Source organism: Solenopsis invicta, chromosome 9, assembly GCF_016802725.1.
Source record: "Solenopsis invicta isolate M01_SB chromosome 9, UNIL_Sinv_3.0, whole genome shotgun sequence".
In the NCBI taxonomy this organism is placed as follows: domain Eukaryota; kingdom Metazoa; phylum Arthropoda; class Insecta; order Hymenoptera; family Formicidae; genus Solenopsis; species Solenopsis invicta.
This window is the reverse complement of record NC_052672.1, coordinates 11,787,391-11,814,514: the sequence shown is the minus strand read 5'-3', so window position 1 is coordinate 11,814,514 and position 27,124 is coordinate 11,787,391. Positions and strand designations below refer to the sequence as shown.

General features: G+C 33.7%; 3 protein-coding genes across 5 annotated transcripts; 1 reads left to right on the top strand and 2 right to left on the bottom strand.

Moving 5' to 3' along the window:
- Positions 1–41: 41 nt before the first annotated feature.
- LOC105192789 lies at positions 42–20,273 on the bottom strand. 3 transcript variants are annotated; one of them, XM_011157028.3, is made up of 10 exons: positions 20,011–20,259; positions 19,315–19,379; positions 18,581–18,641; positions 18,197–18,296; positions 17,806–17,855; positions 5,499–5,612; positions 5,316–5,409; positions 4,953–5,049; positions 4,617–4,668; positions 2,466–2,801 (listed from the first exon to the last, which is right to left on the bottom strand). In XM_011157028.3, the coding sequence occupies exons 6-10, from the start codon at positions 5,594–5,596 to the stop codon at positions 2,786–2,788; spliced, it is 357 nt and encodes a 118-aa protein (XP_011155330.2). In that variant the 5' UTR covers positions 5,597–5,612; positions 17,806–17,855; positions 18,197–18,296; positions 18,581–18,641; positions 19,315–19,379; positions 20,011–20,259; the 3' UTR covers positions 2,466–2,785. The 3 variants fall into 3 exon arrangements, 1 of the variants encoding a protein (XP_011155330.2); XR_005575522.1 differs by lacking the exons at positions 5,499–5,612; positions 17,806–17,855; positions 18,197–18,296; ... (1 more) ...; positions 19,315–19,379; positions 20,011–20,259 and adding exons at positions 42–542; positions 946–1,017; positions 1,241–2,111 and having other exon boundaries at positions 2,526–2,801; positions 5,316–5,492; XR_005575521.1 differs by lacking the exons at positions 2,466–2,801; positions 4,617–4,668; positions 4,953–5,049; positions 5,499–5,612 and having other exon boundaries at positions 20,011–20,273.
- Positions 20,274–20,373: 100 nt separating this feature from the next.
- On the top strand, positions 20,374–22,466 carry LOC105192787 (queuine tRNA-ribosyltransferase accessory subunit 2). The gene is made up of 7 exons (XM_039453342.1): positions 20,374–20,683; positions 20,778–20,952; positions 21,016–21,165; positions 21,246–21,710; positions 21,794–21,996; positions 22,107–22,232; positions 22,300–22,466. The coding sequence occupies exons 2-7, from the start codon at positions 20,836–20,838 to the stop codon at positions 22,412–22,414; spliced, it is 1,176 nt and encodes a 391-aa protein (XP_039309276.1). The 5' UTR covers positions 20,374–20,683; positions 20,778–20,835; the 3' UTR covers positions 22,415–22,466.
- LOC105192788 (ZZ-type zinc finger-containing protein 3) lies at positions 22,108–25,723 on the bottom strand. The gene is made up of 5 exons (XM_011157027.3): positions 23,989–25,723; positions 23,764–23,920; positions 23,244–23,482; positions 22,837–22,959; positions 22,108–22,765 (listed from the first exon to the last, which is right to left on the bottom strand). Exons 1-5 carry the CDS (start codon positions 24,373–24,375, stop codon positions 22,514–22,516), a joined length of 1,158 nt encoding a protein of 385 aa, XP_011155329.2. The 5' UTR covers positions 24,376–25,723; the 3' UTR covers positions 22,108–22,513.
- Between the last annotated feature and the right edge of the window lie 1,401 nt (positions 25,724–27,124).

Below are 27,124 nucleotides of genomic sequence, written 5' to 3'. Positions count from 1 at the left end.
TCGACGGAAATATAAATAGTGTTAATAAAGAAAAAGGAAAAATGATGCTTCTAATACTCGTATAATTAGAAATGAGATAATTTCTGCGAAATAGACAAATATAAAATGATAATATCCTGAACTGCAGAGTAATGGCGAATAACATGGCGAAATTTATTGTATATAAAGGAAAAATTTTATTTATTCACGAATGATTGTGTTTTCGCTTATTGTTATTTTGTATTAAATATATTTTGATAAATCCAGCTTTTTATTCCGTTTCTCTACCTTAACATTTTTTAAACTCTACTAACTCGCGCTCTACTATCGACAAGATACTTTTAAATACAATGTTATGAAAGTTTGTGTAACTTAAATTTTAAATAGCTCAAAATACAATACTAATTTTATGACTTATTATATGTCATTATTATCCTATTTCTTATTTCTGCGCAGAGGAGATTTGCACAACATTGAAATACATATAATAAGAAAATTGATGTATAACTCACCGATCCGATGCGCAACGAGCGAAGTTATTCAGCCACGAAGCTGCGGTGATACTGTAACACACAAACATAAGATTTAAAAATTATAACTGCGTTCAAAATAATTGATACTTCAAAAGTTAATTCTTATACGCACAGAGAAAAATATCTTTGAATAAAAAAAATTTTCTTTTATTCAAAGAAACTTGTGCATTACAATTAAAAAAAAGCTTCATTGATTTGAAAAAAAGTTTTTGATTGTTCCTTTTATTAAAGTTAAAGAAAAAGTTTAGTTGTGCAACGCAATCATATTTAAATGAAAGAAAGATATTTTTAAAATCAGAACTAAGTTATTTCTTACATTTTTCAGTACTTTCATCGAAATAAATAATAATTTATTTAATTAAATTAAACAATGGGAAAAAGATTGTTGTAAAAGGGAAAAGGACTATTAATTTATATAAGAAATTATATTCACCCCAAGGTTGCTTCGCTGAAGCCCGATGCCTCTCCCAGGCCTCTTCCTCCTCTCAGATCCTGCGACGTTAATCTGTAATATACAAGTACAAGAAAAGTTACAGCAGCGCTCAAAACATTTAATATTTTAAACAACAATTATTTAGCACATTAAATTTTATTCTTATACGTTAAATGAATATTAATAAAAAACAAAAATGTAATTTTTCAAAATCTCTTTCTTTCAAGTATAAAATCTTATAATTTTACATAAAAAATTTCTTTGTTTAATAATATATAAAAAATAAATAACTAACCGAGAGATTGATACGCCGATGCACGATGCCTCCCAGGCCTCTTTCTCTTCTCAGATCCGAGTTGTCGAGCCTCCTTATCTCGCACTCGCGGTACACTCACGAATAACGTACTAAAATTGCGCCCGTGAACTAATTTAAATGACACTCCCGAAACAAACGCGCGACGCGACGAACCGGCTAGGGTTCGTTTATTTTGTAATAATCCACGACGATGGACGTTGGCTTCCTCTTATCGATACTTATCCCGAGAAATATCTGTAACATGCGATTGAGTTGATTAGATAGGTTATATATTATAAACTTTGTATATGTTGCAAGTATTACTCACCTCAAAGTTATCTCCCAGGCCTTCTCCTCTTCTTATCAAATCATCACAAATTAATGCACTCACTCACTTGCAAAAATATGGTTACGATCGCGCGATGATACTTTACACGGCACTCCCGATCGCGCGCGATTGGGTACTTGATTTCCCCTTAAAATTAAAAAGATAAATTGTTCGAGTTCACTGAAAAAGAGTAATAGCTACTAAACGCTGAGTGAAATAATATCAATTAAACATTTGATTAATATAAAAAATAATTTTACTTTTCTGAATATGTAGCGAATACTATTATATTTCGTAATATTTACAAAATATTTCAAAATGTAAAAATATTTTGTATTATATTATAACCAAATATTTAATTATTTAATTTTATATTATTCATCATTTGGCAGCTATTACTAAACTCTTTTTTTAATGTTCTATTTTTTGATCCTGTGCAGAAAACAATTGCACAACATTAAAATATAATAAGAAAGTTGATATGTGACTCACTGATCCGATGCGCAACGAGCGGAGTTATTCAGCCACGAAGCTGCGGTGATACTGTAACACACAAACACAAGATTTAAAAATTATAACTGCGCTCAAAATAATCGATATTTTAAAAGTTAATTCTTGTACGCACAGAGAAAGGTATTTTTGAATCAAAAAACATTTTTTTGATTCAAAGAAACTTGTGCATTGCTATACGAATAAAGAAAAATTTCATAGATTTGAAAAAATTTTGTTGATTGTTCGTTTTATTCAAATTTAAAAAAAAAGTTTAGTTGTGTGACGCAAATCTTCTTTAAATAAAAGAAAAATATTTATAAAATCAGAATAATTAAATTATTTCTCATATTTCTGTCAGTACTTTTGTTCAAATAAATAATTATTTGTTTAATTAAATTAAACAATACAAAAAAAACTGTTGTAAAAGAAAAAGAACTGTTAATTTATATAAGAAATTATATTCACCCCAAGGTTGCTCCGCTGAAGCCCGATGCCTCTCCCAGGCCTCCTCCTCCTCTCAGAACCGGATGTCTCCTCGTCCTGTTGCACTCGCGAAACACTCGCAAATAATATATTAAAATCGCTCCCGTGGACTAATTAAATCCATTAGTCCAGTTACTTTAAACGGCACTCCCGCAACAAACGCGCGACGCGACGAACCGGCTACGGTTCGTTTATTTTATAATAATTCAGCGACGATGGATGTTGTCTTCTCTTTGCCCCTCTCACGCCGAGAAATATCTGTAACATAAAATTGAGACACATTGATTGTAAGATTGTACGTTGTAAGATTGTAAGATTGTAAGATTGTACATTGACTAAGCTAGATGCGTTATACATTCAAAATTCTTCGAAAAAAATCAGCATCTCACCATATATGCGGAAAATTTGCTTCTTCGGAGGTTATTAATTTTTTGTTGATTAACTAATATCGGAAACCACCGAAACTCGTCGGAATACGCTTTAATATGTTGAGAACTGTAGGAAAAATATTTTTTCATGCTCAGAACTCTTTGAAAAAGATCAGCATCTCACACATAAATGCGAAAAATGGGCTTTTTCGGAAATTATTAATTTTTTGTTGATTAACTAATATCGGAATTGACCGCAACTCTTTGAAAGACACTTTAATATGTTGAAAATTGTAGGAAAAATATTTTTTTGTACACAGAACTCTTTGAAAAAGATCAACATCTCACACATAAATGCGAAAAATGGGCTTTCTCGGAAGTTATTAATTTTTTGTTGATGAACTAATATTGGAATCGACCGCAACTCTTCGGAATGGGCTTTAATATGTTGAGAACTGTAGAAAAAATATTTTTTCATGCTCAGAACTCTTCGAAAAAGATCAGCATCTCACCCATATATGTGGAAAATCGGCTTTTTCGACAGTTATTAATTTTTTGTTGATTAACTATTATCGGAATCGACCGCAACTCGGAATGCGCTTTGGTATGTTGAAAGCTGTAGAAAAATTATTTTTGAGACCCAAACTTGCTGCACAATGTCACAGCCTCTCATTATCATGTGAATTTTTTATTTATAATAATTAATTATTATGATCAGAAGTGGGTCAGGGGCTGCAACTCTTCACGAACTAGTGTATGGCGACACAATGCATGATTTAAAATAATTGTGGGACTCAAAACTTTTGACAGTGTCACAGCATCTCCCTATCATGTGGATTTTTTATTCATAATAATTATTTATAATTATTAGAAGTGCGCTAGCTGTCACAACTCTTTACCAGCTTGTGTGTGGGGACGTAATTTGCCATTTGAAACATTTGTACAGCCCAAAACTCGTGCCAAAACTGTAGCATCTCACTATTGTACATTTCTTATAATAATTACTGATAATTGTTGGATTTTAATTATCAGACCTATTCACTGAACCTATCTAAACTTAAAAACTCCACGAATTTTTACTCTCCCACCGTTAAAGATTCAAGATACGGTAAGATGCTATTTGACATTGTCGGAAGTTAGCATCTCATTTCTTAAAACCGCGATTTTTATAGTAAATTTGACAAAACTGTTGTTAATACTTATCAAAAATTATGCAACTATGCTAGATGCTAATTAATACGTAGTTTAATTGTGAGATGTTCACACTTGAGATGCTAACTTCATGCACTCCTCACTCACTCACTCGCAAAAATATGATTATTATCGCGCGCGATTATATTCTCGGTTTCCCATTCAAAAAATTATTCGGACCACTGAATAAAAGAGTTTAGTAATTGCTACCAAATGTTGAGCGAAATAATGCCAAGTAAACGTTTAATTAATTTTACCAAAAGTAATTTTACTTTTCTAAATATTTAGAAAGTATTATCCAATTTAATAATGTTTACAAAATATTTAGAAATGTAAAATTTATTTTTTATTATATTATTCATATATATAATTATTTAAATATATTTTATCTATATTTGGCAACTATTATTATAAAACTCTTTTTTTCAGTATTCTTTTCTTTGATCCTCCGCAAAAAGGACATTTGCAAAGCATTGATATAAAAAAGAGAAATAAATTTTGTTTCTTGACTCACCGATCCGATGCGCAACGAGCGGAATAATTCTGCCACAAAGCTGCAATGATTACTGTAACACACAAACATAAGATTTAAAAATAAAAACTGCGTTTAAAATAATCGATATTACGAAGTTAAAACTTAATTTTTACAGGCTCATCAAACTTTTAAAATTTGACTTTTAATTGAAAATTTAGAATTCATATCCCAAAAATGGGAAATTTCAAAAATCTATTTGTGTAGAATTTCATTTAACCTTTCTTTCTTTGAGTATTTTTGTTTTAATTTATTGAAATAAAACTAGATAAAAGAGAAAGAACTATTAGTTTTAAGTAAGAAGTTATATTTACTTACCCCAAGGTTGCTCCGCCTGAGCCGGATGCCTCTCCGGCCTTCTTTTCCACCACTCAGAACTTTTGAGTTGTTGCTTTGTCACGAAACTACGATGATACTGTATCACAAAACACAAAATTTAAATTAATGTAGCCTTTAAAATAATAAATTTTAAAATTACTAATTCTTAACCACACGTCAAAGTTTTAATCCTATTTTTAAAATTTCATATTTTCTAATATAGTTATATATTATTTGAAAAAACTTTACGCGAATATAAAATTTTATATCTTGTTTTAATTATTTGTTGAAATAAAATAATTCAAATATATAAAAAAAAATTATTAATTTTTCTTTCATACATGTGTAAGGAATGATACTCACCCAAAACATTGCTGCACCCGGGCTCGATGCCTGTCCTAGGCCGTCTCCTTCTTCTCCTCTCAAGACATTTTGATTGTCAGGTCTCCTCTTCCTTCTTTTCCCATTAAACATTCGTAAAAACACTTGCGACATTATATTACAATCGCGCGCGAATTAATTATTTACAAAAGTCCGATAACTTACTCAAACGACACTCCCGAAGTAAAACGCGCGACGCGATGAACAGGCAGTTCTTTTATTTTCAATTTAATCGGCGATGAGAGTAAGTCAACTTTATACATGGACAGAATGAATTTGCTGAAGCATATAAAAACTAAATTAAATATATATATATTTAAAAACAGTTTTGTAAGAAATCAAAATAATATGTAATTTAAAATATAACAATTTAAACATTATGTCTACAAAAAAACAGTTCTGCTAGGAAAAACGATTACTCAATCTTCTTACTTTTAAGTAACAGTTGTCTTTTCCAATAATTGTTTTCTAATGATATTCATGAAATATACACATCACAAATTTTAGAAAAACCCCTCACCTCGTAAAATATGTTTATACTTTAATTATATTATTTATACTTCAATAAATATTTTAAATATTTTAACATTTATCGAAAAAAAAAATCAAGACTAATAAATAAATTGAATTTTTGTTTTAACATAAATCTTGATAGCAATTTTCTACGTTTCTACACGTGGTTGCATTTCCATTTTTAATTATGTATACACTCAAAACATGTAAATATGAGAGAAGCCGTGCATTTATACACATGTATTCATGCAAATCATAAATTTTGGTCAGTATTGATCACCTTTAATGAATTCCTTTTTATCGAATAGATAGATTTTATTTTTCGTTGATCCCGGACAAATCTATTCTGGCTGTATATCAATCACATAATTTGAGTAATGACAAACAGAATAAGTTGGCTTTTTAGAAAATTAAAATTTTTAATATCATTATCATAGAGGTGACTCACTCGAGTATATTCTAAAGAAAGAAAATTACAAAAAATCCTATTTAATGATATAATTAATACTTCAAATATAATTTTTTAAGTCAATTACATATTTCCTCAGAATTTAATCAGTAAAGAAGACTGCTCTCTCGAGTACTGTATAATACCTAGAAATGTAACCAGACCTGCTATTTATATTTCTAGGATATAAAAAGATGATACACCGGAAGTTTAAATACAAAAAAAGTATTAACAATTAGATATATCATTATGACATACTGATATAACGAAGTTATATCAGTCAATTATTGATTATTAATTATCAGTCAGTTAATTATACATGTCAAAGTAAATAAAATTTTAAATAAGACAAAATTACAATCTCAAACTTATGTGTGCCCAAATCAAATAAATTGATGGCCAACAAAAACACAATAAACAAATTTAACAAACATAATTTTTATAGTGCTTTTTTTAATTACTACTATTATTATTAATATTCACGATAAAGATAACTAAAAAATAAAATAAAGCTAATTAAGTAATAAATATAGATATTGAGTAAATTTTAAAATAAATTTGCGTATAATTCTAATAATATATTCTACAAACTTATTGCGCACGCAATACACAATTTCAAATAAATATCCATAACATCTATTAATATTTGAGGGTAGAATTTCGATTTCCTGTTGCAACAAAGATTCGAATAGCATTCTTAGAACGGCTTTGGCAAATTTCCGACATTACCCATGAATTTTAGGTCTAAAGCAACTTCTCCGTGGCACATATTATACAAAGGATACTGTTTGTTACGCGACTCGCTAAATAACGATTTAGCAATTCGAACGCAAAGAATACGAGATCGATAGTGAGCTCGTTGCGAATGAGTTCTGCCTTTTGTATCATGTTTAACGCACGTCTAACGTCGACTAAGCTTTTTTAACCACGATCCATACGACACTTGTATCTTACAAGCCATAGTCGCAGGCAGCAAGTCGCTTAAAGGAGACGCACTTTCTGGGGTGCTTTGTCAACCCGCGACATGCTCACAAATCGTGGTTAATCCAGCTGATCGGCCGGTTAGACGCTAAGTCCAATGAGATATGGTCTCACTGAACCGATAACGTGACGAAAAGTCAGAGTGCACATTGCATCGATCTCCGTACCTCATAATTTCAGATGTGTTCAATCGAACGCGAAAATTATTTTCTGGACGAATCACAATGTCTAGCGCATTTATCACGAAAACTTAAAATAGAAATCAAAATTCTGCATGAAGATAAAAAAAATTTCTGCATTAATAAAATCATTTTGTAGCGTTGCAAGCATCTGATTGTGGCACCTGCAAGAGACATTGCTTATTACGCGATTAACGAACTGACAAACTAGCAATTCGGGCGCGATAGATACGGGATCGATAGTGAGCTCGTTGCGAATGAGTTCTGCCTTTTGTATCACGTTTAACGCACGTCTAACGTCGACTAAGCTTTTTTAACCACGATCCATACGACACTTGTATCTTACAAGCCATAGTCGCAGGCAGCAAGTCGCTTAAAGGAGACACACTTTCTGGGGTGCTTTGTCAACCCGCGACATGCTCACAAATCGTGGTTAATCCAGCTGATCGGCCGGTTAGACGCTAAGTCCAATGAGATATGGTCTCACTGAACCGATAACGTGACGAAAAGTCAGAGTGCACATTGCTTCGATCTCCGATACCGAATCGTACCCCATAATTTGAGATGTGTTCAATCGAACGCGAAAATTATTTTCTGGACGAATTACAATGTCTAGTGCATTTATCACAAAAACTCAAAATAGAAATAAAAATTCTACACAAAGATAAAAAAAATTTCTGCATTAATGAAATCATTTCGTAGCGTTGCAAGCATCTGATTGTGGCACCTGCAAGAGACATTGCTTATTACGCGATTAACGAACTGACAAACTAGCAATTCGGGCGCGATAGATACGGGATCGATAGTGAGCTCGTTGCGAATGAGTTCTGCCTTTTGTATCACGTTTAACGCACGTCTAACGTCGACTAAGCTTTTTTAACCACGATCCATACGACACTTGTATCTTACAAGCCATAGTCGCAGGCAGCAAGTCGCTTAAAGGAGACGCACTTTCTGGGGTGCTTTGTCAACCCGCGACATGCTCACAAATCGTGGTTAATCCAGCTGATCGGCCGGTTAGACGCTAAGTCCAATGAGATATGGTCTCACTGAACCGATAACGTGACGAAAAGTCAGAGTGCACATTGCTTCGATCTCCGATACCGAATCGTACCCCATAATTTGAGATGTGTTCAATCGAACGCGAAAATTATTTTCTGGACGAATTACAATGTCTAGTGCATTTATCACAAAAACTCAAAATAGAAATAAAAATTCTACACAAAGATAAAAAAAATTTCTGCATTAATGAAATCATTTCGTAGCGTTGCAAGCATCTGATTGTGGCACCTGCAAGAGACATTGCTTATTACGCGATTAACGAACTGACAAACTAGCAATTCGGGCGCGATAGATACGGGATCGATAGTGAGCTCGTTGCGAATGAGTTCTGCCTTTTGTATCACGTTTAACGCACGTCTAACGTCGACTAAGCTTTTTTAACCACGATCCATACGACACTTGTATCTTACAAGCCATAGTCGCAGGCAGCAAGTCGCTTAAAGGAGACGCACTTTCTGGGGTGCTTTGTCAACCCGCGACATGCTCACAAATCGTGGTTAATCCAGCTGATCGGCCGGTTAGACGCTAAGTCCAATGAGATATGGTCTCACTGAACCGATAACGTGACGAAAAGTCAGAGTGCACATTGCTTCGATCTCCGATACCGAATCGTACCCCATAATTTGAGATGTGTTCAATCGAACGCGAAAATTATTTTCTGGACGAATTACAATGTCTAGTGCATTTATCACAAAAACTCAAAATAGAAATAAAAATTCTACACAAAGATAAAAAAAATTTCTGCATTAATGAAATCATTTCGTAGCGTTGCAAGCATCTCATTGTGGCACCTGCAAGAGACATTGCTTATTACGCGATTAACGAACTGACAAACTAGCAATTCGGGCGCGATAGATACGGGATCGATAGTGAGCTCGTTGCGAATGAGTTCTGCCTTTTGTATCACGTTTAACGCACGTCTAACGTCGACTAAGCTTTTTTAACCACGATCCATACGACACTTGTATCTTACAAGCCATAGTCGCAGGCAGCAAGTCGCTTAAAGGAGACACACTTTCTGGGGTGCTTTGTCAACCCGCGACATGCTCACAAATCGTGGTTAATCCAGCTGATCGGCCGGTTAGACGCTAAGTCCAATGAGATATGGTCTCACTGAACCGATAACGTGACGAAAAGTCAGAGTGCACATTGCTTCGATCTCCGATACCGAATCGTACCCCATAATTTGAGATGTGTTCAATCGAACGCGAAAATTATTTTCTGGACGAATTACAATGTCTAGTGCATTTATCACAAAAACTCAAAATAGAAATAAAAATTCTACACAAAGATAAAAAAAATTTCTGCATTAATGAAATCATTTCGTAGCGTTGCAAGCATCTGATTGTGGCACCTGCAAGAGACATTGCTTATTACGCGATTAACGAACTGACAAACTAGCAATTCGGGCGCGATAGATACGGGATCGATAGTGAGCTCGTTGCGAATGAGTTCTGCCTTTTGTATCACGTTTAACGCACGTCTAACGTCGACTAAGCTTTTTTAACCACGATCCATACGACACTTGTATCTTACAAGCCATAGTCGCAGGCAGCAAGTCGCTTAAAGGAGACGCACTTTCTGGGGTGCTTTGTCAACCCGCGACATGCTCACAAATCGTGGTTAATCCAGCTGATCGGCCGGTTAGACGCTAAGTCCAATGAGATATGGTCTCACTGAACCGATAACGTGACGAAAAGTCAGAGTGCACATTGCTTCGATCTCCGATACCGAATCGTACCCCATAATTTGAGATGTGTTCAATCGAACGCGAAAATTATTTTCTGGACGAATTACAATGTCTAGTGCATTTATCACAAAAACTCAAAATAGAAATAAAAATTCTACACAAAGATAAAAAAAATTTCTGCATTAATGAAATCATTTCGTAGCGTTGCAAGCATCTGATTGTGGCACCTGCAAGAGACATTGCTTATTACGCGATTAACGAACTGACAAACTAGCAATTCGGGCGCGATAGATACGGGATCGATAGTGAGCTCGTTGCGAATGAGTTCTGCCTTTTGTATCACGTTTAACGCACGTCTAACGTCGACTAAGCTTTTTTAACCACGATCCATACGACACTTGTATCTTACAAGCCATAGTCGCAGGCAGCAAGTCGCTTAAAGGAGACGCACTTTCTGGGGTGCTTTGTCAACCCGCGACATGCTCACAAATCGTGGTTAATCCAGCTGATCGGCCGGTTAGACGCTAAGTCCAATGAGATATGGTCTCACTGAACCGATAACGTGACGAAAAGTCAGAGTGCACATTGCTTCGATCTCCGATACCGAATCGTACCCCATAATTTGAGATGTGTTCAATCGAACGCGAAAATTATTTTCTGGACGAATTACAATGTCTAGTGCATTTATCACAAAAACTCAAAATAGAAATAAAAATTCTACACAAAGATAAAAAAAATTTCTGCATTAATGAAATCATTTCGTAGCGTTGCAAGCATCTCATTGTGGCACCTGCAAGAGACATTGCTTATTACGCGATTAACGAACTGACAAACTAGCAATTCGGGCGCGATAGATACGGGATCGATAGTGAGCTCGTTGCGAATGAGTTCTGCCTTTTGTATCACGTTTAACGCACGTCTAACGTCGACTAAGCTTTTTTAACCACGATCCATACGACACTTGTATCTTACAAGCCATAGTCGCAGGCAGCAAGTCGCTTAAAGGAGACGCACTTTCTGGGGTGCTTTGTCAACCCGCGACATGCTCACAAATCGTGGTTAATCCAGCTGATCGGCCGGTTAGACGCTAAGTCCAATGAGATATGGTCTCACTGAACCGATAACGTGACGAAAAGTCAGAGTGCACATTGCATCGATCTCCGATACCGAATCGTACCTCATAATTTCAGATGTGTTCAATCGAACGCGAAAATTATTTTCTGGACGAATCACAATGTCTAGCGCATTTATCACGAAAACTTAAAGTAGAAATCAAAATTCTGCATGAAGATAAAAAAAATTTCTGCATTAATAAAATCATTTTGTAGCGTTGCAAGCATCTCATTGTGGCACCTGCAAGAGACATTGCTTATTACGCGATTAACGAACTGACAAACTAGCAATTCGGGCGCGATAGATACGGGATCGATAGTGAGCTCGTTGCGAATGAGTTCTGCCTTTTGTATCACGTTTAACGCACGTCTAACGTCGACTAAGCTTTTTTAACCACGATCCATACGACACTTGTATCTTACAAGCCATAGTCGCAGGCAGCAAGTCGCTTAAAGGAGACGCACTTTCTGGGGTGCTTTGTCAACCCGCGACATGCTCACAAATCGTGGTTAATCCAGCTGATCGGCCGGTTAGACGCTAAGTCCAATGAGATATGGTCTCACTGAACCGATAACGTGACGAAAAGTCAGAGTGCACATTGCTTCGATCTCCGATACCGAATCGTACCCCATAATTTGAGATGTGTTCAATCGAACGCGAAAATTATTTTCTGGACGAATTACAATGTCTAGTGCATTTATCACAAAAACTCAAAATAGAAATAAAAATTCTACACAAAGATAAAAAAAATTTCTGCATTAATGAAATCATTTCGTAGCGTTGCAAGCATCTGATTGTGGCACCTGCAAGAGACATTGCTTATTACGCGATTAACGAACTGACAAACTAGCAATTCGGGCGCGATAGATACGGGATCGATAGTGAGCTCGTTGCGAATGAGTTCTGCCTTTTGTATCACGTTTAACGCACGTCTAACGTCGACTAAGCTTTTTTAACCACGATCCATACGACACTTGTATCTTACAAGCCATAGTCGCAGGCAGCAAGTCGCTTAAAGGAGACGCACTTTCTGGGGTGCTTTGTCAACCCGCGACATGCTCACAAATCGTGGTTAATCCAGCTGATCGGCCGGTTAGACGCTAAGTCCAATGAGATATGGTCTCACTGAACCGATAACGTGACGAAAAGTCAGAGTGCACATTGCTTCGATCTCCGATACCGAATCGTACCCCATAATTTGAGATGTGTTCAATCGAACGCGAAAATTATTTTCTGGACGAATTACAATGTCTAGTGCATTTATCACAAAAACTCAAAATAGAAATAAAAATTCTACACAAAGATAAAAAAAATTTCTGCATTAATGAAATCATTTCGTAGCGTTGCAAGCATCTCATTGTGGCACCTGCAAGAGACATTGCTTATTACGCGATTAACGAACTGACAAACTAGCAATTCGGGCGCGATAGATACGGGATCGATAGTGAGCTCGTTGCGAATGAGTTCTGCCTTTTGTATCACGTTTAACGCACGTCTAACGTCGACTAAGCTTTTTTAACCACGATCCATACGACACTTGTATCTTACAAGCCATAGTCGCAGGCAGCAAGTCGCTTAAAGGAGACGCACTTTCTGGGGTGCTTTGTCAACCCGCGACATGCTCACAAATCGTGGTTAATCCAGCTGATCGGCCGGTTAGACGCTAAGTCCAATGAGATATGGTCTCACTGAACCGATAACGTGACGAAAAGTCAGAGTGCACATTGCATCGATCTCCGATACCGAATCGTACCTCATAATTTCAGATGTGTTCAATCGAACGCGAAAATTATTTTCTGGACGAATCACAATGTCTAGCGCATTTATCACGAAAACTTAAAGTAGAAATCAAAATTCTGCATGAAGATAAAAAAAATTTCTGCATTAATAAAATCATTTTGTAGCGTTGCAAGCATCTCATTGTGGCACCTGCAAGAGACATTGCTTATTACGCGATTAACGAACTGACAAACTAGCAATTCGGGCGCGATAGATACGGGATCGATAGTGAGCTCGTTGCGAATGAGTTCTGCCTTTTGTATCACGTTTAACGCACGTCTAACGTCGACTAAGCTTTTTTAACCACGATCCATACGACACTTGTATCTTACAAGCCATAGTCGCAGGCAGCAAGTCGCTTAAAGGAGACGCACTTTCTGGGGTGCTTTGTCAACCCGCGACATGCTCACAAATCGTGGTTAATCCAGCTGATCGGCCGGTTAGACGCTAAGTCCAATGAGATATGGTCTCACTGAACCGATAACGTGACGAAAAGTCAGAGTGCACATTGCTTCGATCTCCGATACCGAATCGTACCCCATAATTTGAGATGTGTTCAATCGAACGCGAAAATTATTTTCTGGACGAATTACAATGTCTAGTGCATTTATCACAAAAACTCAAAATAGAAATAAAAATTCTACACAAAGATAAAAAAAATTTCTGCATTAATGAAATCATTTCGTAGCGTTGCAAGCATCTCATTGTGGCACCTGCAAGAGACATTGCTTATTACGCGATTAACGAACTGACAAACTAGCAATTCGGGCGCGATAGATACGGGATCGATAGTGAGCTCGTTGCGAATGAGTTCTGCCTTTTGTATCACGTTTAACGCACGTCTAACGTCGACTAAGCTTTTTTAACCACGATCCATACGACACTTGTATCTTACAAGCCATAGTCGCAGGCAGCAAGTCGCTTAAAGGAGACGCACTTTCTGGGGTGCTTTGTCAACCCGCGACATGCTCACAAATCGTGGTTAATCCAGCTGATCGGCCGGTTAGACGCTAAGTCCAATGAGATATGGTCTCACTGAACCGATAACGTGACGAAAAGTCAGAGTGCACATTGCTTCGATCTCCGATACCGAATCGTACCCCATAATTTGAGATGTGTTCAATCGAACGCGAAAATTATTTTCTGGACGAATTACAATGTCTAGTGCATTTATCACAAAAACTCAAAATAGAAATAAAAATTCTACACAAAGATAAAAAAAATTTCTGCATTAATGAAATCATTTCGTAGCGTTGCAAGCATCTCATTGTGGCACCTGCAAGAGACATTGCTTATTACGCGATTAACGAACTGACAAACTAGCAATTCTGGCGCGATAGATACGGGATCGATAGTGAGCTCGTTGCGAATGAGTTCTGCCTTTTGTATCACGTTTAACGCACGTCTAACGTCGACTAAGCTTTTTTAACCACGATTCATACGACACTTGTATCTTACAAGCCATAGTCGCAGGCAGCAAGTCGCTTAAAGGAGACGCACTTTCTGGGGTGCTTTGTCAACCCGCGACATGCTCACAAATCGTGGTTAATCCAGCTGATCGGCCGGTTAGACGCTAAGTCCAATGAGATATGGTCTCACTGAACCGATAACGTGACGAAAAGTCAGAGTGCACATTGCATCGATCTCCGATACCGAATCGTACCTCATAATTTCAGATGTGTTCAATCGAACGCGAAAATTATTTTCTGGACGAATCACAATGTCTAGCGCATTTATCACGAAAACTTAAAGTAGAAATCAAAATTCTGCATGAAGATAAAAAAAATTTCTGCATTAATAAAATCATTTTGTAGCGTTGCAAGCATCTCATTGTGGCACCTGCAAGAGACATTGCTTATTACGCGATTAACGAACTGACAAACTAGCAATTCGGGCGCGATAGATACGGGATCGATAGTGAGCTCGTTGCGAATGAGTTCTGCCTTTTGTATCACGTTTAACGCACGTCTAACGTCGACTAAGCTTTTTTAACCACGATCCATACGACACTTGTATCTTACAAGCCATAGTCGCAGGCAGCAAGTCGCTTAAAGGAGACGCACTTTCTGGGGTGCTTTGTCAACCCGCGACATGCTCACAAATCGTGGTTAATCCAGCTGATCGGCCGGTTAGACGCTAAGTCCAATGAGATATGGTCTCACTGAACCGATAACGTGACGAAAAGTCAGAGTGCACATTGCTTCGATCTCCGATACCGAATCGTACCCCATAATTTGAGATGTGTTCAATCGAACGCGAAAATTATTTTCTGGACGAATTACAATGTCTAGTGCATTTATCACAAAAACTCAAAATAGAAATAAAAATTCTACACAAAGATAAAAAAAATTTCTGCATTAATGAAATCATTTCGTAGCGTTGCAAGCATCTCATTGTGGCACCTGCAAGAGACATTGCTTATTACGCGATTAACGAACTGACAAACTAGCAATTCGGGCGCGATAGATACGGGATCGATAGTGAGCTCGTTGCGAATGAGTTCTGCCTTTTGTATCACGTTTAACGCACGTCTAACGTCGACTAAGCTTTTTTAACCACGATTCATACGACACTTGTATCTTACAAGCCATAGTCGCAGGCAGCAAGTCGCTTAAAGGAGACGCACTTTCTGGGGTGCTTTTGTCAACCCGCGACATGCTCACAAATCGTGGTTAATCCAGCTGATCGGCTGGTTAGACGCTAAGTCCAATGAGACATTGTCTCACTGAACCGATAATGTGATGAAAAGTCAGAGTGCACATTGTAACGGTCTTTGATACCAAATCATACCGCTTAATAATTGCACATAAGCCCATGCGGACGCGAAAATTATTTTTGTTGAGTCGCAATGTCTTGTACGCATACCACAAAAATGATGAAATATAAATATGAATGCAATGAAAGTATAAAGTCTTATTGCGATATTTTACAATATGATTTGGTCAACCAATACGTCGGTTCAAAAATGATCAAATTAGAAATATCGTACAAATTACCAGTTTATAATAAAATCTATCAAACATACCGATTAATAAAATATTGAATTCTATTATAATAAACAGAAATTCTGCTAGTTTCACCAAAAACACGCTCACACAGAATAAAATCAGTGTTAAATCAACCATTTATTATTTCTTATTTAAATAAGAATATAAAATTTTTTTAAAAGAATTTATAAACACACATAATTTGCTTAGATAAAGAAAGAAATATTTTTCATTTAAGCAAATTATGTCTGTTTAAGATTATAAAATCTTCTAAGAAAATTTTATATTCTTGCTTACACTGAAAATGAATGATCTAATTATATTAACATATCTTGTATGATTGAGAGTTTCTGGTAAACCGAGAAGCAGAATTTTTGCTTTTACTTTGTTTATTTTGATTATGGGATTATTTCTAAATATTAGACTTATTAGTATTTTATCTACTGCCTATATCAGTTAATTTATCGCTTTGTTTATTAAAGTATAAAAAAATATATTATTGTCTGTATTCAAGTCCATTATTGTCCTTTACAAAAATTTAATAGTATTTGTACATTTCTGCTTCTATTCTTATGTATTTTAATAAGAAATATAAATAATTTGTCTGGTTAGCATTTGGATAGCATAAATCTTTTGTAAATACTTTATGTATTCACTAACATGAATTCCCGATGAAACAAGCAAACAAATTTTTATTATTATGGTTATTTCAAATGAGCGTAATTAATTGTACTTTTACGTTATTTTTTTATCTATGTTTCTTCAAAATATCTATACTGTATATGTATATACTAAAGCTTTATATTTTCTTCAATTCAATATTGTTCAATTCGTCATTATTTAATTTAGTATACACACAATTTTTTTCATTAAATTATTATATATGAAACACGATCAAAATTCGGATTTAGTATTATGTTCTGAAGTAATTATTATTCATGGAATTATTATTATGTCACAACATGGTTTTAATTTATGTAATTATTTTATGTTGTTACTTAATTTTAATTTATCCAATTAAAATTTTGTCACTACATAACATTAATTCGGACTTATTATTATGTCCCGTCATAATTTTAATTCATAGAATTATTATTATGTCATAAAATAATTTTAATAAATAAAATTATTATTTTGTCGTAACTTAATTTTAATTCATTTAATTAAAGTTATTGACAAAATTATTTTTATAGCTATAATAAAAATTACGAATTTTTATTACATCTTGATAATAATTCCTACATAATAATAATTCCGCGAATTAAAATAATGGATACGACATAATAGAAATACAGAATTATTTTTATGACAATTTTAGTTTATGGAATTATTTTTATGTTGCAACATAATTTTAATTTGTCAAATTATTATTATGCCTTGACATAATTTTTATTCGTCATATTATTATTACGTTGCGACATAATAAAAGTAAATTAAAATTATAAAGCATAATAATTCATTGAATTAAAATTATGTTGCGACGTAATAATAAATCCTTGAATTAAAATTATAATAATGTATTTTAAAAATAATGCCGTATTTTTATTATGTCACGTCCATAATTTCAATTTGTGGAATTACTATTATATCCGAACATAATTTTATTTATTTAAACTCATAAGTTTTTAAGACATTTTTTAAAAAATATTTTTACTAAAAAACATTTCTTTTATATTATTAAAAAAATAAAATAGCTTGCTATATTTCATAGTTTTGTTACCTTGTTTGATGCGTAACGGTGGAGTTATTAGACACGTTGCAACGATGAATCTGTAACGCAGAAATATAAGATTCTTATTAAAGTAACTCTGAAAATAATCAACGATACAAAAATAATTCTTATACACATTGAATTTTTAATTGCTTTTAAATTAAAATATGATTAAACGTTTTCAAAAAGAATAACTTCATAAAAATAAATTTATAAAATTTTATATTAAAATATTTTTACTCCTATTATTATTTTTTCATAGTTAAAAGAAAATGACTAAAGAAATAAAAATAAACAATTAATTTTACGTATGTAAGCAATAATGCTCAAAATAAACAATTAATTTTACGTATGTAAGCAATAATGCTCACAGTAAAGTTTCTCCATCAAAATCCCATACCTTCCTTAAGTCTAATTTATTTCAGAGTTGTCAGACCTCCTCTTCAAATTATATTCCCACAATGTGCAATAGAATTGTAGTACATACGGTACTAAACGATCTGTAATACAAAAAAGTATTCAAATACAAAAAAATGTTTAAATAGAAATAATATTGGAAATAATTATATAGGAAAATTATTTTTGTATGCAAGAATTGTTTTTTATTTACAATTTCGATAAATATGTAAAAGTAGAAAGTTTTAATAAAAGTAAATAACTAAAATACAAGAATCGCGCGCTATATCGCAAACAAATATCGAATGTATGTTTTATGCGTTAATTAAGTTTAGGTACCATGTATTTATTTAAAAATAAATATATGGTTAATGTAAACTTTGCTTACTAATTAAATGAATGGTAACGTCATTCGTTCCAAAGTTGATCCTTTTTGCGTATACCTCGTTCTGCAAATAAAAAGTAAATTCAATTAAGAAGACAAAACGGTTTGATTTCCCGCGCGGACAACTTCATAGCGACGCCGCTCTTGTGACGTAGCACATCCCGCTCTCAACTTCACATTCATGCACTGGTCCGCGTCTCAAGCAACAAATGTACGTTGTCTTTTATGACGATTATTATTTCGTAATATACGTTAGAAGCATATTAATATTATATAAGCTTGACAACCGCGCGCGTAACTTGCAATCCGATAATATATAATATATATCATCGTTGTTAACAGATAGCGCGATATACCTTTGACCAAATAATTATTACGAAATACTCGTTAATTTAAATAAATCACCGGTATGAATACAGAGTCATTGTATTACGCATCGGTTAAACTGATAGTATTGACGCGATCAAGATTGAAATTGATTTCACTTATTTGTTAAACGAGACTCGCGACGCCGCTCGCTTCAGCTTCGATCCATCTTGCACCCACCGCGTTCTACAATCAGACACGTAAATGTGAATCAAGATGGCGAGCCGGCTTCGTTCCTTCGCGAACAGTCAAATTTACGCGTCAAGATCGACGCCGCGCTCGCGTCGCCAATTCGCATCGTACGAATATTGAATCTACGTTACACGATTATTAACTTTTGGCAATAACTATTAATGCAGGGTTTCATTTACCAGTTGAAATAAAGCCGCAATGACGCCTCCGTTCCGGAGCCGATCCGCCCCGCGTCCGTTGCATTCTGTAAAAGAAACGTGAATATAACTGAAGATGGCGAGAAGCGGCTTCGTCTCCGCGCGGTTAACTTCACGCGACATACCGACGCGCCACCATGTCCCGCACTCACCTAGCGTTTATGCTTTTTCCGCAACATATTGTCGAACAGCAAACTTGTCTTTTATGATGATTATTTTGCATTTGCTAGAGTAAGCGTATTAATATGATAAAGTATCCGCGCTCGTCACTCGCAATATAATATGCTCACCGTTTTGTCAATCATTTGCGCGATACATTTTTTCGACACTAATTGTTACAAAATGCGCATTTTCGATCGACTCATTGATATGCAAGTACCGAATCTTTATGTGAGGATTAATTTAATAGGCGGTAATATCGCGAGATTAATACAAATTTTCCTATTAACGAGTTTGCCGCGCCGATCGCTCCCGCTCCGAACTGCATCGCGTCTACTGCATTTTGCAATCGGATAAAAATGGCAAGCCGGCTTTCTTCTCGTACGGGGGTAACTTTGCGCATCGCGACCGTGCTTACATTTCGATGAGAATATAGGCGTAATTAAGACGGATCCGCGCGCGTTACTCGCAATATCAACAGTATTGCATTAATGCGAGATTGATAATGGTTTCGTTTACCTGTTAAATGAGTCGCGAAGCCGCTCGCACCATTTCGGTCCGCCCGCACTCGTTGCGTTCCGCAAGTGAAAAGAGCGAGAAGTAGCTTCGTCTCCGCGCGATCAACTTCGATACGCGCCAAAATCGATACTATGTATATCGATCTTAACTTTGCATACATTTTTCGCATTACGATGCAAATTATTATGTTTAAGACGTGACTCAGATTATATTTATTTCTAAATAGCAATACAAAAATATAAATAAACTAAAATATGAGTTAAATTGTCTCTCTTCACGATATCGATCGATATCGATTCGATTATTCATTTCTCGCTTTTTAATTTGCAACACTGTCGATAAAGATGTACTGGCGCGATAGCGTATGAGGAATATAACCTCTCTAAATTTTGACAGTCCCACGTGAAACGCCGGGATAGTCGTTTGCAAATTTCGTTCTGCTGGAACAGTAATTTTTGTTGACTCTTTCTGTTACTAGTGTTCAGTATAGATGCCTCGTTCTAAATTTTATTTTTAATAATTATTATCGTTATTCTCTGTCTTCGTAAAAAAGTAAATAAATCTATTATGTAAATGTTTAATGTTTATATGGTAAAATCTGAAAATTGTGTCGAGGTTATATAAAAATCACATTTTATCAAACAAAACCAATTTGTACAATATAGCTTATTAAGTAATTTCCTCCTTTATTTAAATTAAATGTAATGTATATCAAACAGTTCATAAATGTACCATAGTAAAATATTTACAAATTTTATATTTATTAGGTAGATCAGTTATTTATTGACAAGAATTTATCAAAGAAAAAGATAATATAGTAAAACAATGAAATTTTTCACTGACTCTGTAGCACGTTGTGCTGCACGGATTGGTACATTAAGTGGATTTGAAAGATTACCAAATATTTCTTTCGAAACACCTTTACTTCTTATTTATACAAAGGTATAAGATCAATAAATTTTCTTATAATTGTACATGAATTTTATACATTAGTATAATTTTTAGAGTGGCAGCATACCACATTTAACAAAGGATGTCTTTAAAACTGTAACAAAGGAGGAACAATTACTATCTGTCTCACTTTCATCAACAATATTAATGTCAGATGTTATTAAAGAACTGGACACTTCTTTTGTGGATTTTGTTAGTATGAAGGTATGACAGAAACAAAATTCTTGAACAATCAATATGAGTTAAAAATTTCATTGTATTGTTATCAAAGGACTTGGTTGCAGGAATATATAAATTTTTTATCAATACATGATCCTGCACATACCACCAACTCTGGCTTTCAGCAATTAAATTCTATTTCTGTCTGGTCCAGAACAGGAAGAGTTGTTGTTACAGCAAATAAATATATGGAATTTGTGCAAGCTTATAAACCAGATCTATATGTTGCTTTATGCGATGGAGATACAAATATTAATAGCAGCGCAAAACGAATATCAAAGGCAGTGCTTCGAAGTAAAACTTTATTAGAACAATGTTTAGATATTCATCTGCGCTCGGATACTCTGAAATCGAAAGGAATACTAGGACCCGTGGAGGGTGGTTATAACTTGCAAGCTAGAAAGGAATCTATAGATTATCTGAAAGATAAGCCTTTGGCAGGATTTGTAATAGATGGATTACATAATAATGGACCAAGTGTACAGAATATTTCATCAGAGCAAATTAAACAAGTAGTACAACATACTATTGTAAGCGCCAATATAAAAAATTTTTAAATTTATGTAACTTGTTATTTAAAATACTTTAATAAATATGTGGTAATTTGTTTCAGAATTTGCTACCTACTGATAAAATTAGAGTATCAATGGGCTGTTGGAATGCTGTTACTGTACTAGATCTCATTGAATTAGGAGTAGATGTATTTGACTCGTCCTATCCTTATGTAATTACCGAACAATCACAGGCTTTGACTTTTATGTGTGATCATGACGTTTGTGAAAATAATCAATATGCAATATCAATAGCGGAAAAGAGGTAAAATAAAACTTATTTCAAATAAATATATAATGTAATAATATAAAATTACAGTACAAATAATAAAAATGTAAAGATATATAAACATTTTTATATGTACTTGTTTTTAGATATGCAGACGATTTTTCCCCTATTTGTAAACAATGCAAATGTCTTGCGTGTCAAAATCATACAAGAGCATACATCCATCATTTGCATCATACCAAGGAAATGCTTGCTTCAGTACTTTTAATGATGTATGTATTTATAAATTATGATTTATTAATCTCGTGTACGTTGATTAACACTTTGTTGTAATTTCAGACACAACATTCATCATTACCTTCAATTCTTCAGTGTCATTCGCACTAATATAAAAAATGGGACATTTAATCAATTTCAGACGAAAATTCGTTTAAAATATGCATCTACCAACTGAATCTACCACTGTATGAACATTGTTTTTAATAAATTATTTTTTATCTTATAAATTATATTGTACATTGTATTTTATTTAAAAGAAATTTATCTATTTGGATTATTCAGGCAGGAAATTTGGATCGAGATAATTGTAGGAAGAATTGCTAAAATTTTGTGGAAAATAATCTAAATCATAACTTCTAGTACATTGTGGAGGTTTTATAGGAATTAATCTATGGTATGGATCATGTAAGGGATTTTCTGCTTCCAATTGTACCACTGCACAATCACCACATAGATCAATTCCATTATGACATTCTGCACAATGCCATCTGGTACCCTTTAAAGGTTCCTCACCACACACTGTACACTGCAATAAAAATGTTGACAAACAATAGTTCTCTACGGATAATAACTAGATAAAAAGAATATAATACATACTTTGTAACCAACATGTTTGTATACAGGAGAATCCTGTTCCTTTTCAGCTTTTACTTGACGCAATAAATTGATTTGCCTTAATTCAGGATTATCATAGCTTCCTCCGTTTGATGCCTCATCCTCCTAAAAAAATAACATTCACATAATTTTTTCTAATTTTTTTAAATTAATTATTTTTTAATATCTAATATTTTATACAAGACTAATAGAGATTATATAAAGATTATACTAAATTATTTCTTTGAGATATATATCAAGATTATTTAAATATTAGATTATATTATTTGATGTATGAAAAAATGAGTGTATACACTAGAGAAGTGTAACTGTAGTCATCCAAGCTGCAAGACATAAATTATGAATATATAAAAAAAAGAAAATATAATACAGTAATATATAGTGCTTACAGATTCTTCTGCTACAGGCTGTTCCTTACTTTCATCTGAATTAAATGAAATGTCTTGATGTGGGAAGAAGGTTGAACGTTTAAATAAGTGATTACTACGCTGTTTATGAGTGAAACTTTTCTTGATATCCACTTTTGATGAAAGCTTAGGTCCTCTTCCTGGTATAGGCAAACCTGCCCTTAGAAGTTTTATAAAATACTTTTGAACTCTACTAGATACTTGCTTGGGTGTTCGATTTCCTATAAAAAGAAGTAATCTTAATGTTTCACTTGCATAGAAATATGTTATTAAATCTTAAGGTCCAATCATGAGTATCCATCCAATTTATAAAAATTTCTTGAAATTTTAAATATAATTAAATTATACATTTTATTTTATTTAAAAAAATTTAAACATTTGTTCTAGAAACTTAAAAGCACATTTATGTTTAGAGATTTTAACTTTAAATAGATGAAAGTAAAAAGATACCTATGATTGAATTATCAATAACTTTTTTTATATTGGACTAGGATTAACATACCTAATGCATTTGCTATCTTGGTCCAACGTCTCATTTCTATTTCTTCTGGTGGGTACTCGACTAAGAGTTCCTCGAGTCGCCTTTGCTCTTCCACTGTCCACAGTTGATTGAAAGTCTCAGGCTTGCTTTCATCGAAAGCACGACCTCTGACTAAAATCTGTAAAACCAAACAATCAAAGTTTCTTTCTTATATACTTTTTATGTACATGTGACGTTAATGCGTACCTTCCCATCTTCCTGTTCAGTTTTTATTTGCTGAGGCAGTACGTGTCCGTGTCGAGTTTGCGGCCTCATGCGTACATCTGGCAACGCAATGTTATATTGCGACCAGTCGACATATGGAATCTCCGCGATCTTCTGCGGACCGGGTAGCTCCGGAAGATCACCGTTCTGCAGTTGCGCCACAAATGATATCGGATCTTTCAGTGCCTCGGCACGCACGGACATAAGCTTGTCTAGATCTTCTATGGCTCGAGCTCGCTGAGCCTCAAGGATAACTATTGTTTTCAGGAAAGCGCTGTAATCCTTGTTGCCCCTTAGTGCAAGATGATCAGATTCGAAATAGAATTCGTTCTCTTCCTCGTTCGGATAGTTCACCTCGTCGTCATTCATTTTCAATTCGCTCGAATTTATAATAAACAGAGTATTCCATATGTATAATTGTCGTGCAAACTACAGACTCCTTGACGTTTTCAAACATTTGACATAACCTTGCATACGTCGATTTAACCTCACCTAACCTAACTGAGCGCTATTGCACTAGATAGCACAGAGTGTAGAGCAGTGCAGAATACAAAGAGTGACTTCGTGGCGATTATGGAGGATGAACTTTTTTGAATTAACCAATAAGAAATGCTTCCGATTTCGTCTTTATTAGACGTCGACCTATCAGAATTGTTGTCTAATCAATTTATAAATTTAAATACACACATTTCGCAAATTTTTACACGCATGAGCTTCTAAGAATTATCTTTTATAAAATAAAAATATGGAAACTGAAAAAGCATTTTTATAATAATATTATTTCAGGAATGTTACTTTGATTAGTAATTAAATTTATGGCATAATAGTGATCGTTGTGTAATTGCGCGTGTGTTTGCTTTCAAAGATCCAAGTTCAAGTCCATGATAGAATATCAAAATTTTAATTAATTATCACCTCGGAAGACAACGGTAAACCACCAAGAGTAGATTTTTGCCAAGATAGTCCATGGAGCAAGCATGGAGATCACGATTTTTAATCATGAAGGACCGACTTGAGAGAGAGAGAGAGAGAGAGAGAGAGATTAATTGAATTAATATATTATTATGTATCATATAATAAATTTATTTTATTTTACTTTGAAATATTACGGATAACTTTGCTTACCTTTCCGCTTTAATTTGCAATATTTAATTTATATTAATATCACGTTACGTAATGTAGATATTACAAAGAACCAATATGTTAAAAGTACTTCAGTAAATTTTTTCTTTTAATATTAAAAATTATATCAAGATATAATTATCTATCATAAATACCACTGATATAACCCTGCACAAATTGGTAGACTTGTCTACTTACTTGTCAATAAAGATTTCTCGTATCAAGATCCTATGGATTAGATTTTAATCAAATTATTATCTTAAACCAAGTATATATTTCCGTCAGAATTGAGATAATTTCGTTAAGACAGCAAAATAATGTTTACAACGTCACGTAATAATCATCACATGATATTTACAAGATTGTGTAATATATAACATAAAAATTTAGAGATAAGATAACAATCTGTGTACATAGGATGTAGCAAAGTGGTCCGAACGTCATGAGACAAAACGATTATTCACTTAAAACGTAATGGTACTTTCAATTAACGGTATGAAGTAATCTCTGTATTATCTCCACATTCTTTCTATATAATTGTATGTATGTACAACAGTTACTAACATTTTTCAGTAAAATTATTATTTTAGAAAAATATAATTTTAAAAAATATACGTTAACAATTAAATCTCAAATTTTATCAATTGTTGTGAATACATTTTCCTTTAAATTTATGTCATTTCCCAAAATTTATGTGCCTAGCATATATTAGTTTCAATACTCATTGTCAGATACAAAACAGCTAAAAATATCGGTCCAAGTAATAATATATTTATAATACATTAGTAATATATTTACAATAGAGGGTTCTTTACTCACAATCAGTATACTTGTGTGGCGTATTCATCATTTTTTGCTTCGATAGAAAGTACTTTGTTTTGAAGTGCTGCATCATGCAAATTTAATGGCATGAAGCGTTATCTATATTTGAAACGACATTGAACATTGGTAAGTAGACAATCTTTTATGGAAATAGGAAAGATAAAGAGTTAGCACAATTCTTCCCAAGAAATAATCAATCTTGATCTTTTGCTCGGTACTTTTTAAGTAATAAATGTTAGTTCAAAATACTTTTTTTATAAATAGATATTTATATAGCAGTATTTTACAAAGTAAAAACGCAGTAACTCTATAGCAAGGTTGAATAGTAACTAGTTAAAAAGTTAATAACTTTTAACTTAACTTGATTAGTTTTAAATGAGCTAATTTTAATTAATTAAAGTTGATTTTTAATCAGTTATTTTTAAAACACAACTTATTATGTAACATTTTTTTCTGAATAAAAAATTACTTTCTAAATAAAAGAATATTTCTATATGAAAAACAATATTTCTTTATTGCATGCAAATTTAATTACAAATAAAATATTAAATTTCTTTTATGATCTATATTGTAATTGTTTCTAGAGTGATCTAATTTTTAAAAAATTACATTTGAAATTTAATAAAAATAATTTTTTTTCAAAATTACTTTTAACTTATTTTGACGTTGAAAAATTAATTTATCCTGCTTTACAGTTATTGCAAACTTATTTTTACTTCATTTATATAAAGTTATTTTTACTTTATATGTAATAACAGTTTTAAGTTAAAACACGTGTCATTACTGACTTATATGTGACCTTCATGACACAACGGTATCAAGTCTAATTGCTAAAAATGGTAACTATTCGTCGTGATGCGGAAATAGCAAATATAACGGAACTATTCCAAAATACCAAAAAAGACAAAATTGAATTGCTATCTTATCTATCCGCTCGGTACTGCAATGATATCGGCTGCACACTGATAGAAGCATTATGACGACTTAGCTGATTAGATGTTTGCCGATTACCTGAGACTGGAATTCGGGCAAACAAACCGTTTAACATGGTCCGATTTTTTTTTTCATGTGAGCGATAATTACTAGTTGTCAGACACTAAATCACACGATCCAACGTTCAACGTCACATAACGCCAATTTCTAGAAACTTCGTTTTATCTTCCCCAACCCGTTG